The sequence below is a fragment of the Chionomys nivalis genome, chromosome 6 (genome assembly GCF_950005125.1).
Source record: "Chionomys nivalis chromosome 6, mChiNiv1.1, whole genome shotgun sequence".
In the NCBI taxonomy this organism is placed as follows: domain Eukaryota; kingdom Metazoa; phylum Chordata; class Mammalia; order Rodentia; family Cricetidae; genus Chionomys; species Chionomys nivalis.
The window spans coordinates 11,149,706-11,162,272 of record NC_080091.1 but is presented as its reverse complement, the minus strand read 5'-3'; the positions used below and the strand labels follow the sequence as shown (position 1 = coordinate 11,162,272).

The window sequence follows — 12,567 nt, the reverse complement described above, 5'->3', positions numbered from 1 at the left end:
ATACAGGGACTCTCGGTGCCTGCTAAGGATGTGGCCTGGGTGTTAGGAGTGCAGGGTGGAGTCCCGATTGGGTGACCAGAGACCTGCCTGGTTGCCTCACCTAAGTGCAGAGCCCTGAGCCTTGCCCCCCATGCTCCTGGGGCCCAGGATCAGCCCCGTGAGCAGACTGTATCTGTGAGCCAAGCATCTCCAGCAGCTGAGGACTGTGAAAGTGTCTCATCTATAGAGGGGCACACACACTTTTCCAGGCCTGTGGCGCCCCAGCTCCTTCAGAGCTGTCAGGCATGGAGGTTCTGCTGCACCCCCCAGAGGTTCCCACTGCCTCACTCAAAACTGGGCTGGGCATACAGTGGTGGGGCCACCTGGGCTCCCAGGATCCTCTGTTGGCTCTGAGCTCTGGTAGGAGGCTGTTCTGTTCTGAGAAGCTGGGTCACACTAGAACTCACTCGTGTACAACGGTGAGCTGGGGGAGGCAGCAGCTGGACAGGAGACGGTTAAAACGTGGCTCGAGAAAACCACCAACCCGAACAGCATGTTACTGCAGGGACCCTCCTGCTCCGCCAGTGTGACAGCGACAACTCTCAGTCACGGCAAGGAACCAGGGCGGAGCACGGAGCCTGTTTCTGGGTGACTAGCACCTGCTGGGGTTGTGGGCGTGGCATCCCTAAAAAGCACCAGTCCTAAGGGGGACAGAAAATTTGTCCCCAGCTGTAGATGGACGCTGCTTTCTCGTTCACCGGATCCCACATCACCCAGCTGATCACCATGGTCACTTGTGGCTGGACATGTTCTGGTCTGACTGTCTCTACCCTCCTGCCTAGGTGTGTACTGTATCCCTTTGACGCAGACAACACAACCTTATGGGATCCCTGCCCACAGGCATCCTATCCCTGCTGGGGTGTCCAACATGGCCTCCAAACTGAGAACAAACGCAAACTCCTCCCCAAACAAGAAACGAAGACAAGTAGTCCACTATCCCCACTTTCCGTGGGGCTCTGGATCCGTCTGAAGATGGGGGTCCCACAGTGTGAACAGGTGAACTCCTGGCCCGGAGTCTAGCAGCAAGGGTAGGGGCACACCAGAGGCTGCAGGTGGGGCATTGCCCACTCCCACTGACCTGATGGAGACTGAGCCTCTGGACCCACGGCTCAGACCTGGGTTGTCAATCCCTAAAGGTGGACTTTGCCAACCATAGAACAATGTCAGCCGGCTGTGTCTACATGCACCCTTTCTCAATGGCACCATGGTCTCCCAGGTCAAAAATATCTTTAAAAAATTAACATAGCCCAGGCTGACCTTTACTTGGGGCAATCTTCCTGCCTCAGCCTCCTGAGTGTTGAGATGACAGGCCCCAGCAGAGGAAGGCAGGCACGGGGACTGTGAGGGACATTACCGTAGAGTCTTACGCTTGATGCTCCAGCCCGCTAAGGGTTAAGCACAGAGCTCTGGCTGTGGACAGGACAATTAGGTGACAGCTCAGTACTGCCTGGTGGGGTCTGTGCCCCGAGCAGACATCAGAGGCATGAAGCCTCTCCTGTGGCACTGCACCCATGACAAGATGTACCTCACCCTCCTCTGGGCACAGGGGCCACTTGTCCTAGGTGACATGGGGCACAAGAGACGATGAGCAGGGAGTGGTGGCGCTGGCCTGTCCTCTCTGCACTGCTCTTTGGCTGGTCCTTTCAGTTCTGGCCTTCTGCAAACCTCAGTGCGGCCACAATAAGCCAAAAACCTGGCACTGCCATGCCAGGGGCCTCCCAAGGCTGCCCAGAACACCCTAATATCCCTTGACATGGGTACCCCTGGAGTCCCACTTTACTCATGGGGAAATTGAGGCACAATTTGGCAATGCCCAGGCCACACAATGTGGGGGTGTCCAGAGTCTGTGTCCAAGATCTACTCTGCACTCAACTTACTGGGGAACCACTGCCAGGGGTCAGGGGTCTATCAGCAGGACCCTCCGCAACCAGGGGCCCCAGTGACACTTGGGATCACTGTAGCCACCAGGGCTGAGGAAACCCCTGCCATGAGGTGCAAAGCTAGGGTACCCCACAGAGGATGACGGGGCCCACACTAGGCTGCCTTTCTAGACCCTTCCCCTCCCTGTACAGGACCCTTGGTGCTCCCAGGGGTCTCCTGGGCACATATGTGCTTAGAGACATGATGACTGTGACAGGGAACAAGAGGGAAACCCATTTCACAGATAAATTTATGGCCAGCCCTGTGCACACAGCTCTGCCATGGCACAAACCAGAGGTCAGTGAGACAGGGTGGCCGCAGCTAACCACGCAGCCTGGGAGACACATCACTGACAGCAGCGAGCATTGCTGGCGGTTCTCACCTGGTCAGTAAACTCAGTGCTCTCTACCCAGTGACCGCTGCTATCAGCTTACCACAAGGGCATGGTGACAGCACAGTGAATGGTCACTTCCAGACTCTGACCTCCAACTCTCATGTCTACCCCCTCGGGTGTGCCAAGCATTCCTGGGAGGACTGGCATCCAGCCACAGGAACTGCGAAGGGAAAGAAGCCTCTGAGTGTGTAGCCAGAGCCAGGCTCTCAACCGCATCCCTTGTTGCACTGCAGCTAAGCCTGGTGGAGTCCTGGCGAGTCCTGCCCACAGGAGTCTCTTCTGACGTGTGCAGGCCAGGGCTGGGCTTCTTCTCATGCAGTGTGTGGCCTGTGACCAGGAGAGGGTTGACACAGCAGCCAGCGAGGAACAAGGAGGAGCAACGCTGTATAGGTGGCACCCCTCCCTGGAGAGCGCCTTTGGTTCTCTGCTCCTGACCTAGCCGTGGGAAGGCTGCTTCGGTCTGCCAGGGTTGCTAATGTGAGCAGGCAGACTGTGCCATAGGCCCATACATGTCACCAGGCCTGGAGAACTCTGAGGGGGAGCGCTGACCTGGAGCACCCCCAGAGGCTCACCCCCCACATGTATGCATGCCATTGAACAGGCCAGAAACCTGGAGGGCATGCTGTGCATCAGTGGCTAAGTTGCTTGGCCTGTCTGTCCTTGTCCGTCAGCCCAGAGCAAGCATGCTAGACAGTGTGCTGGCTTCGTGGAGCCAGGAATGGTCCATCTCCATGAGAGCATAGAGGAATGCCTGGGACTTGGTGGGCACTCACTCCGGCCCCACCAGGCACTAGCAGCCCTGCCCCAAGCTCATTCAAGGCCCTTGCTGTACATGTGGGAGGCAAAGTGATCCAGGTGGGCTGCCGAACTTTCTGGAGTCTTAGCTTTGTTTCATTTTTGCTGAGACAGGGTCATGCTCTGTAGCTCAGGCTGGGACCAAGCTCATGGCAATCCTCCTGCCTTAGCTTCTTCGGTGCTGGGATTCCATGTGAGCACCAGGTACAGCTCTGAAGCTTCTCTGTAAGGATGGGTGCTGACAAGGCAGGAAAAGAGACCTAAAGGGTCTACACCTGACACAGGGCTGTGGGATTTTGATCGAGATAAGTCTCCCATGTTGCCCAGGCTGGCCTCAAACTCTATGTAACCAAAGGCATCCTTGAACTTCCTGGTCCTCTTGCCACTGCCCCGAGGGCGGGGTGGCAGGTGTGCACCACCATGCCTGCTTTCTGCTGAGGGCAGAACTAGGGCCTTGGGGCCGGGCAAGTCTCTGCCCCAGGACTCGCTGGCCATCTGGTTGACTTTTAACCTTCACCTTAAAACCAAACCAACAAAAATACCACAAAAACAAAACCTCTGCTGCCAACGTTGACACTGCACATAACACTGCACACAGAGGGGCTCTGTGGAGGTGCCCACCATAACCAGGGCCTCGCCCAAATGCCCTGTTGTCACCACAGAAGACCAACTGCCACCATCTTCCAGAGAGCCGGTTCCTACCAAGTTTAGATAAGGAGGCCTGCCCTGTCTCAGGCAGAAGCAGGAGTTAAGGCTCACGGCCCACGACCTGCGCTTGAAGTCGGACCACTGGGTCAGCTCTCCACCACTTAGGTAGGACCCACGAGAGAACTCATCTGATGGCAGTGTGATAGTCCCTGAGCACGTGTGTTACTTTTTCTGGGGAGACCTCGGCCATTTCTGTTTGTGAGACCACACTGCACCTGTTCCAAGACAGAAGTGGCCAGAGAAAATGTGCCTTGTGAGATGGTGGTCCTTCTGCAAAGGCTTCATGAGTTGCGGCAGCTGACTCAAGGGCTGTGTCCCAGATGACCTAGATCCCCCAATACCAGGCCTCCTCCCTGTCCTCAGGACAAAGTTGAGCTCACATGTGCATACTCTAGAAAACTCCTCACTGAGGTAGCTGCTCAGCCTGTGACAGTCTGCATGTCTCCACCTATTCCACACAGTAGTGGTAGTGCTCATGCATCTGGGAACGTCAGCTGGGGCTGTGACTGGATGACCCCTGGGCCACCAGAGCGTGGCTTCCAACTGCCATGGAAGCAGCCTGCACTGAGTGAACAGTCCACACATCTATAGGACTCTCAGCCACGCCTACCTCAGAACACACCATCACCCCTCCCTAGCCCTGGCACCCCCACTTCCACTTCTGGATTCCCCAGTCTAGACAGTCTCCGTCACGGAGTCCACACCACGTGGCTGTGTGACTGAGCATGACATTGCTGAGAACTTCACAGGCAGTGGTTCAGAGGGTTCCTTCCCCTCCTACACATGGTTTGTAGGGGTGTGCACGTTCTACCCAATCCTGCCCCCTTCCCATGGCACCCTGCCTTGGCACCCCTTTCTGGGCTAGGGCCCTCAGCGCCCGTCTCATGAAGCATTGGATATGCACAGTGCTAGGCAAGGCCGAAGCCTCACTAGCATGGCCAGCAAGCACCTTCTTGGGCGACTTGGGCTGCCCGGCTGCACAGAGGACCTGGCTTGGCACTACAGCGAGGGGTGAATGACTCCCATGCTGGTAACCCCTGTGCCTTAGTGTCTACCATGGACCACGTGTTGTTCTACACCCTACAGCCATTAAAAATGCCAAGTGGTATCTGCCCTGCCAGCGGGCAGGAGAGGAAGACAGCTTGCCTGCAGCTCCCCACTGCCGCTGAGATGTGGGAGGATGGGTGAGGTCCCAGGAGAATGGGAATAAGACAGAAAGGACACAGTCTGTGCACAGGCTGGGGGATGGGGAGGGAGGCTATGACCATCATGTGGGAACAGCTGAGCTGGAGGCAAAAGGCAGGAGGAGACAGGAGAGACAAGCACTTGCCTGCCCAGCTGCCCTGGGACTCAGATCCTTTCCTGCCTTGCATGGCTTGGCACCCCTCATAGCCTCCATGTCTACACTGGCTGGGGAGCAGTAAGTCCTGGTCTCCACTCCCCACCATGAGGCCAAGAGTCTACCCTCAGCTGGCTGTGTATCCCCCTTACCGGTGGGCACTGCCCCATGAGGGCTGCCCTGGTAGCCTGGTGCACCTGAGGGTGTTGTGCCAGACACCCTGCCCTGTCCCTAGCTGGTCTGTGGTGCTGTGGGCCACTTGTTCCCTAATTTCACGCTAAGCTGCCTGACAATGTGAGCATGGTGCCATTGCGGCCAGCACTCTCCAAATGCTGCTTGTTTGTGAACACATGGCTGAGCCTGGAATTGTTTTCACGATCTGGGCAGTTCCTGTTGTGATTGCATCTGAGACAGCCCTGCAAACTTAGGCCCGGCTGTCACCACTCAGTCTGCCACAGGTTCAAATGATCTCAGCTGCCGTCCCACCAGTCCTGGACATGCAAGGTGTCTAATTAATCAAAACCAGACATAGGTCCCAATCTTGGGTCATGCCACCTCCCCAAGACTTAAGTGTTTCATGAAGACTGAAGCCAGCCTCCAGTGGCCTTGGAGCAGGTAACCAGGTTCATGTCATGTCCTTAGCGAGCACCTGCTCTGGCCTCATGACCAGCCACAAAAGGAAACAACTGCCCATGTAGCAGAGTGAGGGGAGCAAGATCGGGAAGATGGGGAATGACCCAAAGGGCAAAGCAGCCGATGGCCTGATGTCCTATCCTCAGAACCCACAAAAAGTTGAAATTACTAATACATGTCAGTGAGATGAGAGACTGGTGGGGCACCCCCCAAGCCATGGTCAGGAGACCCTGCCTCACACAGGAAGACGAGGGGTAGTAGACTACACATGCACACACGTGCACATGAACATGCACAAGGAAAGTAGCAACACAGATAAAAAACTAAATGATGGCCCCATTCTCGGCACAGGGACAACCTGTGGTCCCACCACTAGGAAGAATGAGGCAGGACCAAGCCAGACCATGTCTGATTTCAAAAATGAAAACTAAGCCAGGCGGTGGTGGCGCACGCCTTTAATCCCAGCACTCGGGAGGCAGAGGCAGGCGGATCTCTGTGAGTTTGAGGCCAGCCGGGTCTATAAGAGCTAGTTCCAGGACAGGAACCAAAAAGCTACGGAGAAACTCTGTCTCGAAAAATCAAAAAAAAAAAAAAAGAAAGAAAGAAAGAAAGAAAACTAATAAATAACTTGGCTCAACAACAAAAGCCAGTTTGCCAGAGCAGCACTGCCCAGAGAAGTGGTCCCTGTGGGGCACTAAAAAATGAAAAACCGAGCCAGCAGTGGTGGCTGGCTTTAATTCCAGCACTCGAGAGGCAGAGGCAGAGGCAGATGGATCTCTGAATTTGAGGGCAGCCTGGTCTACAGAGTGAGTTCCAGGACAGTCAAGGCTACATAGAGAAACCCTGTCTCGAAAAATCAAAAGAAAAACTAAAAAAAAAAAAAAAAAAAAAAAAAAAAAAAAAAAAGATGGGCTTCCTTGAACATCAGCCTCTGTGCACACAGCAGCAGCAGGGGCGCACCCGCGTGAATATAGGCTGTCCCACCACCTACTGAACCTGAGGTGGCTGTCACACCTACCTGTGTGGCCACTTTGCCATAGTCAATCCAGCGTAGCGTGGCAAAGTTGGTGGACTCAGCGCAGTTGAAGCCGTGGTTGAAGCCCGCGTGGTAACCATAGGGGAAAGTGATCATGAACTCCCCGGCTTCCTGTGTGATCTACAGAGGAGAACGACAAACTCAGTGGGCAACGCTGGTTGAGGGTGGCCCTCAGTTGCTGGAGCCCTGTGATGAGCTCGTGGGTTCAGCAAGGGCATGGAGCTCAGGAACCTGTGGGACCTTGCCAGGCTTAAAAACACTGTGCGCTTAGGGCTGGCGAGATGACTCTGCGCTAAAAGGTATTTGCTGGCAGGTCTGACAACCTGGTTCAGTGCCCAGGCCTCACACTCACACTTGACTCCTATGGGCTATCCTCAGACCCTAGCATGCATCCTTTAGCACTCACAGCCACAAAATTTATAAACAGAGTTTTTTTAGAAAGAGCTGGATTGGGAGGCAGGTGGATCTCTGTGAGTTCAAGGCCAGCCTGGTCTACAGAGCAAGCTCCAGGACAGGCTCCAAAAGTACACAGAGAAACCCTGTCTCAACTGCCCCCCCTCCAACTGCACACCTTTAAAGCCAGCACACAGAGGCTCTCTTGAGTCCCAGGCTAGTCTAGTCTACACAGTGAGGCACTGTCTCAAACAAGCAACCACAGAGAAGAGCTGTGTGGTGGAACATATCAGTCATTCCAGTGCTTGGTGGCTGAGTCAAGAGAGTCACCAGTTTGAGACTAAGCTGAACTACATGAAAAGACCTGGTTCCAGCCCTGGCCACCAAAGGACACAGGGCAAGCAGAATGTTCCCCATTCTGCACTACGGCTACCATGGCTTGGCCATCCCACCCAGTCCAAGGGACGTCATCTACCACAGGGTAGTACTGGGCCCCTGACTGCTCTAGCCTCTGAGGCCAGGCCGGGGCACACACAAGCAGTATGCCCTGCATGCACAGGGCCCTACATGGCACCACTGATGCGTATGGATCTCCATGAGGTGAGTCCTGGGCCGCAGCCACGGTTCCACTAACACACTGGAGCACCTGCTGGCCTGTGGGCTCAGTCCCTGACTCAGGCTGCATCACAGAGCAGCAGTGACAGGGCGGAGAAACTGAGGACTGAGGTTCCAGGAGGAAGAAGAGGGTATCTCCCAGAGGCTGCCGGTCCTCACTGTCCACTGCACAGGCAGGAAGGTTTGAACAGTGCAGGTGTCTGGGATTCCGAGCTTGACATGTGGCAATGAAGGAGAAAGGTTCCAGAGGCCTTGCCCCTCAGCCTGGCTCATTCTGCAACTCTGGTCACCCTGGCTTTTCGTCTCAAGCACACAGGAGATTCACTGGCTCAGGGCTTCCCGCTGGATGGCATCACCCAGGGTGCCTGCCTCGGTGGCTCCCTGGCCGCACTGAGAAGGTGTCGGGGTGTCTTCTCCTTGAGCACTCCAAGTCACAGTGGTTACTACTCTAACTGCTCCCTGCCCTCACCCCGGGCAGCTGAGCTGTGTTCCACACAGGCCTGAGTCCACATCACTGGATTCCTCTCGGCAGCTCTGGGGAGCACGGAGTGGACACTATGGTGGCAGGCTTGTAGCACCGGCCACTTGTCCAAAGAATGCATCAAAACCAACATGGCCCAGAGCACAGCCTGCCCTGGAGAATGTGTCAATATTTTTCTTTTTAAATAATTAACTGCCAATCAAGGGAAGCCAGCTACATTATGTTTTTAAATTCCTGCCCAAGTGACAGTCGCTCATGGCACAATGAAGGTGGTGGAGTGTGACACAGGTGTGCCCCTGGGTCCCAGCAGCCGCAGCACCTCAAGGAAGCTTAGCCACTTCATGGTGAGCTCTAAGCAGGCAAGGGGAAGGAAGGTCTGGAGAGTGGTGGCGACGCTGGCTCACCGCTGGTGCTCTCCACTGTCCAGTACTCCCAGAGCACACGCTGGGAACTGTCACGTTCGGCCTCCTGGGCAGACACCAGTCATAAGAAAGTCTTGCTGGGGGTGGGGAGGAGACAGACTGGGCTCCCGTCACAGGCATCACAGGCATCGTGTCCCCCATGCTGCTGAGCCCCGGGGTCTGCCTCCCTTCGCTGCCGTCTGTAGAGCAGCAGAGTCACAGTAGTCAGGGCCGGCGCCAGTCAGGGAGAGAGCTGGAGACGCGGGGCAGATGAGGAAGTCGATGGCAGATTACAGAAATGCACACTCTTAATTATTAACGAGCTGGCTATTGATCAGTTTTCCCTTCTAAAAGTAAATACCATTACAGACTCACAAGTGCAGTGAGCAGCTGCTCGTCTACAGGGAAGGTGACAGGAATTCTGATGAGGAGACCGCATCTCGTGTAGGAGAGGACGCTCATCTCTAGCCTTTGCTCTGCCCTGGGTCCCATCCCTAGGCGGGGCAGCTGCCTTCTGATGCCAGACAAATGCCTTCACCCACAAGCCTTTTGGGCAGGGCAGGTCCCAGACACGCAGCCCAGCAGTGTGGGGAGCGTGGTTCTCAGTGTGAGCAGCCCCTGTGAGCCGGCTGCCTGGTGCTGGATACCATAAGTGCAATCCATGGTGCTGCCGAGACATCGCCCAGGGGAAGGATGAGGCATTTACTATGTACACGGGGGTCCCTGTGCATTAAGCACTAGCCTGGAGAACATTCCCCACAAGCTGGTTGAAGACACTTCTCATTTCCACAAGCAACAACGTTGTCACCTCACAGTGGAATCTCTGCTTCTTAGAGCCAGAGCTGGAAGCAGCCTCCAGGCTGCACCAGCAGGAAGAACACAGCGATGCTGCGGGTGCCTTGATTGAAATGTCAGGAGCAATTTCCAACATGCTGATGTCCTGTGTGAGTACGGAGCCGGGGGTCTCACAGAACCCGCTCCTGGGCTGACAAATTGCTCTTCAAAGAGAACTTTAGAAACAGCTGTCCTGAGGGCCCTCTCCCTCATCCCCAGAGCACACAGCTTGTGTCCTCTGTCAACGCATGCCCAGTTGGGCTGGCCTTCCCTGCTGGGATGTGCCCCCTGTCGCCTGAAGAAACCTGAGGTCCCAGGTATGCAAAATTGTCAAGCCAGGAATAGGAAGCCCACTGCTACCTGTCCCCCAGCAGCTGCCCCGGGCTGACGCACCCACCGCAGACCCCTCCTTCACAGCCTTTAACTTGGTGCACTGCATGGACTCAGCCTCCATGCTCAAGAAGGCTGACCACCCATTGCTAAGCAGGACACCTTTCCTGTGACTAGCCACCCCGTTGGCTGTCAGCAGTTAACACTAGATGTGGCTCAGACAGTCAGGGACCTGCATTTGGGCAAAGGGCTCTGTGGTTTGGAGACAGCGAAGACCCTGCCAAACCCACACTTGTCCTGTGCCCTCCCCCACTTCCCCTGCAGAAGATGAGAGGCCACCTGCCGAGACCAGTGGTTACCATTCCAGGACCTTTTCTGGGGCCTATACATACCCGGCTGAAGGGGATGCCATACTTCTTCAGGATGATGGGCGAGATGAGTGTCATCTTGTGCCTCAGGAAGGCATCGCAGCCCTGTGAGCTCCCAGGGAAGAAGCCTGGGGTGAAGGAGAGCAGTGTCAGAGTGGGTGCCAGTGAGGGGAACAGTGGTTGTTGGCCTCGTCCTGGGAAGTGGACTGAGCTGAGACCTCAGGTCTCAGACCAGTGTCTCAGTCCTGGGCTCAGTGGAGTGGGTTGCAGCCCAGAAGTATGGAAGACAGAAGCAGTTGCCACTCGTGTGACGCCCAACAGACACCTTTCCAGCAAGTTCTTAGGAGACTCTCCTGTTCACAGGACAACCTCTCAGGTGACCTGAGCATACAGCTTCTGGGGGCCAGTACCCCAGGATCATATAGGTGGGCATGGTGGCCTAGAGCATTCGGCACCCCCTGGAGAGTACTGGAAGCTCAGAGGAGCAAGGCTGACACTAAGGGTTAGCACTAAGAGACAACACAGGTATAGCACTCTGAGTGGCCTCCAGGTCCCAGTGTAGACCCTGGCCGTGGGTTCCTCAGGAAGAAATGCACAGTTCCCAATGGGAAGGGGATCATCCCTCCAGAAGCCCAGATGGGCAGCACAGGGAGCAACCAAGGCAGGACACAGCCAGCCCCTAGATGGGCTCCTCACCACACCGGCCTGTGTGTCATCAGATGCTTGCTCACCATCACTCCACCACAGCTAGGGCCACACAAGTCTGCTGTGGGCAAAGCGGAGGGCGATGGTAGAACTGGCCCAAAGCCTCAGTCTGAGGAACTTTCCAGAAGCCCACACAAACACAATGCCCCAGCCGCCAGGCCAGCATGGCCCGGTCAGTCTCTGCTTCAAGAGCACATGTTCATGTGTGTGTGCTCACAGACACGTGCATGGGTGCATGGTGAGCAGGGCTTGGAGGCCCTGGCTGCTGGCAGGAAACTGAGTTGGAAGAGCAGGCTCCAGAGGGGATGAGGGCCGAGTTCCCATCTTTCCATTTCTTGGTGCTAAAAGTGCCTTGGTTAAAATTATGACTGCCGCCACCGTCAGCTGCACGTCCCCTTTTAATGCACAGCTTAAGTGGCTCTCATTAGGTCCCTAATAAAGGCTTGCATCTGAAGTGATTAGCGCCCCCACATTAGTGCTCTCCCGCGGGTGCCTCTCCCTGTATGCCCACTTACAGCTCAGCTATTCATTTTCTGTGCTAACCGTGAGACCACTCCACCCAGCTCTGCCATGGGTGGCATCAGTGGCGCATGCCCAAAGATGGTCTCAGAGCTGCCAAGGCCAGAGCTGTGGGGGAGCTATATGTGGCCTCCTGCAGACATTGCTGTGTCACGCATCCAACCTCCCTGGTCTGTTCCCACCCTCCACCCTCCCCTGGGCAGACTGCTCAGTCCTTCCTCTAGTTCCAGGCAGATGCCCCACCCTGCTGGTTCTTTTGGAGGCAGGGTCTCTCTAAGTGGCCCAGGCTGGCCTTGAACTCACAGAGATCTACTTGTCTCTGCCTCTGCTGGGATTAAAGGTGTGCACCACCATGTCCTACAGGCCAGATGTTTGAAGCAACCACTCTTGAGCCTCAGGACTGAAATTCTGCAGCTGGCTCTCCCCTCCCTCAGCTTCTGCACACACCTTCTGGGAAAGCAAGGTGCCACCTTCATCCCCTACTGGCCCTGAGAATGGGGATGTGGCTATTGGGGAAGACAGAGGCACTGAGATCCTGACCATTCTTCATTCTGAGGTTGGCCTCGCTGTCTCCAGAGGAGACCACAGAGCAAGAACCACCTCACATGCAGAGAGGAGACACTGTCACTGTCAGTGGAGGCTGGGCAGCAACTGTGAGCTGGTTCCCAAGTCCTGAGCTGGTGGCTGAGAACATTCCCTTTGTGTCTTATAAGTAGTGTCAGCTCGCTCAGGACCCCCCAGGACCTGTGGCATCACTTCCAGGGTCAGGAGGGACTCTGCAGGTGGCTCTAGTGAAAGCCACCCTGGACCCAGCATTCCCATGGGTCCTCAGCAGGAGGGGTCGCTGTTGCACCAGATTAGGAAGAGGGTGGGCCTCTAGCACGGCGGGCTGCAGAACTCCCGGGATACTTGCTATGACTATGGTCTGAGGACTCTAAGCAAGGCTGTTTACAGCTACCAAGGTTGTGGTGCTTGGGCACAGCGGGGCTGGGAAGCAGTGGCCAGAGTGGCCTCAGGGACCACACTCAAGCCCACACTGTGAAGACTGCAGTGGGAG

At 55.8% G+C, this 12,567-nt stretch overlaps 1 protein-coding gene across 8 annotated transcripts in view; it reads right to left on the bottom strand.

Moving 5' to 3' along the window:
• Nucleotides 1-12,567, bottom strand: part of Kdm4b (lysine demethylase 4B) — an 80,167-nt gene that overhangs the window by 22,076 nt on the left and 45,524 nt on the right. For all 8 annotated transcript variants that reach the window (XM_057771273.1, XM_057771278.1, XM_057771276.1 and 5 more), the window contains 2 exons: nucleotides 10,311-10,414; nucleotides 6,847-6,984 (listed from right to left, as the gene is read on the bottom strand). In XM_057771273.1, the coding sequence (XP_057627256.1) occupies nucleotides 6,847-6,984; nucleotides 10,311-10,414 (242 nt within the window). The remainder of the gene's footprint in view (nucleotides 1-6,846; nucleotides 6,985-10,310; nucleotides 10,415-12,567) is intronic.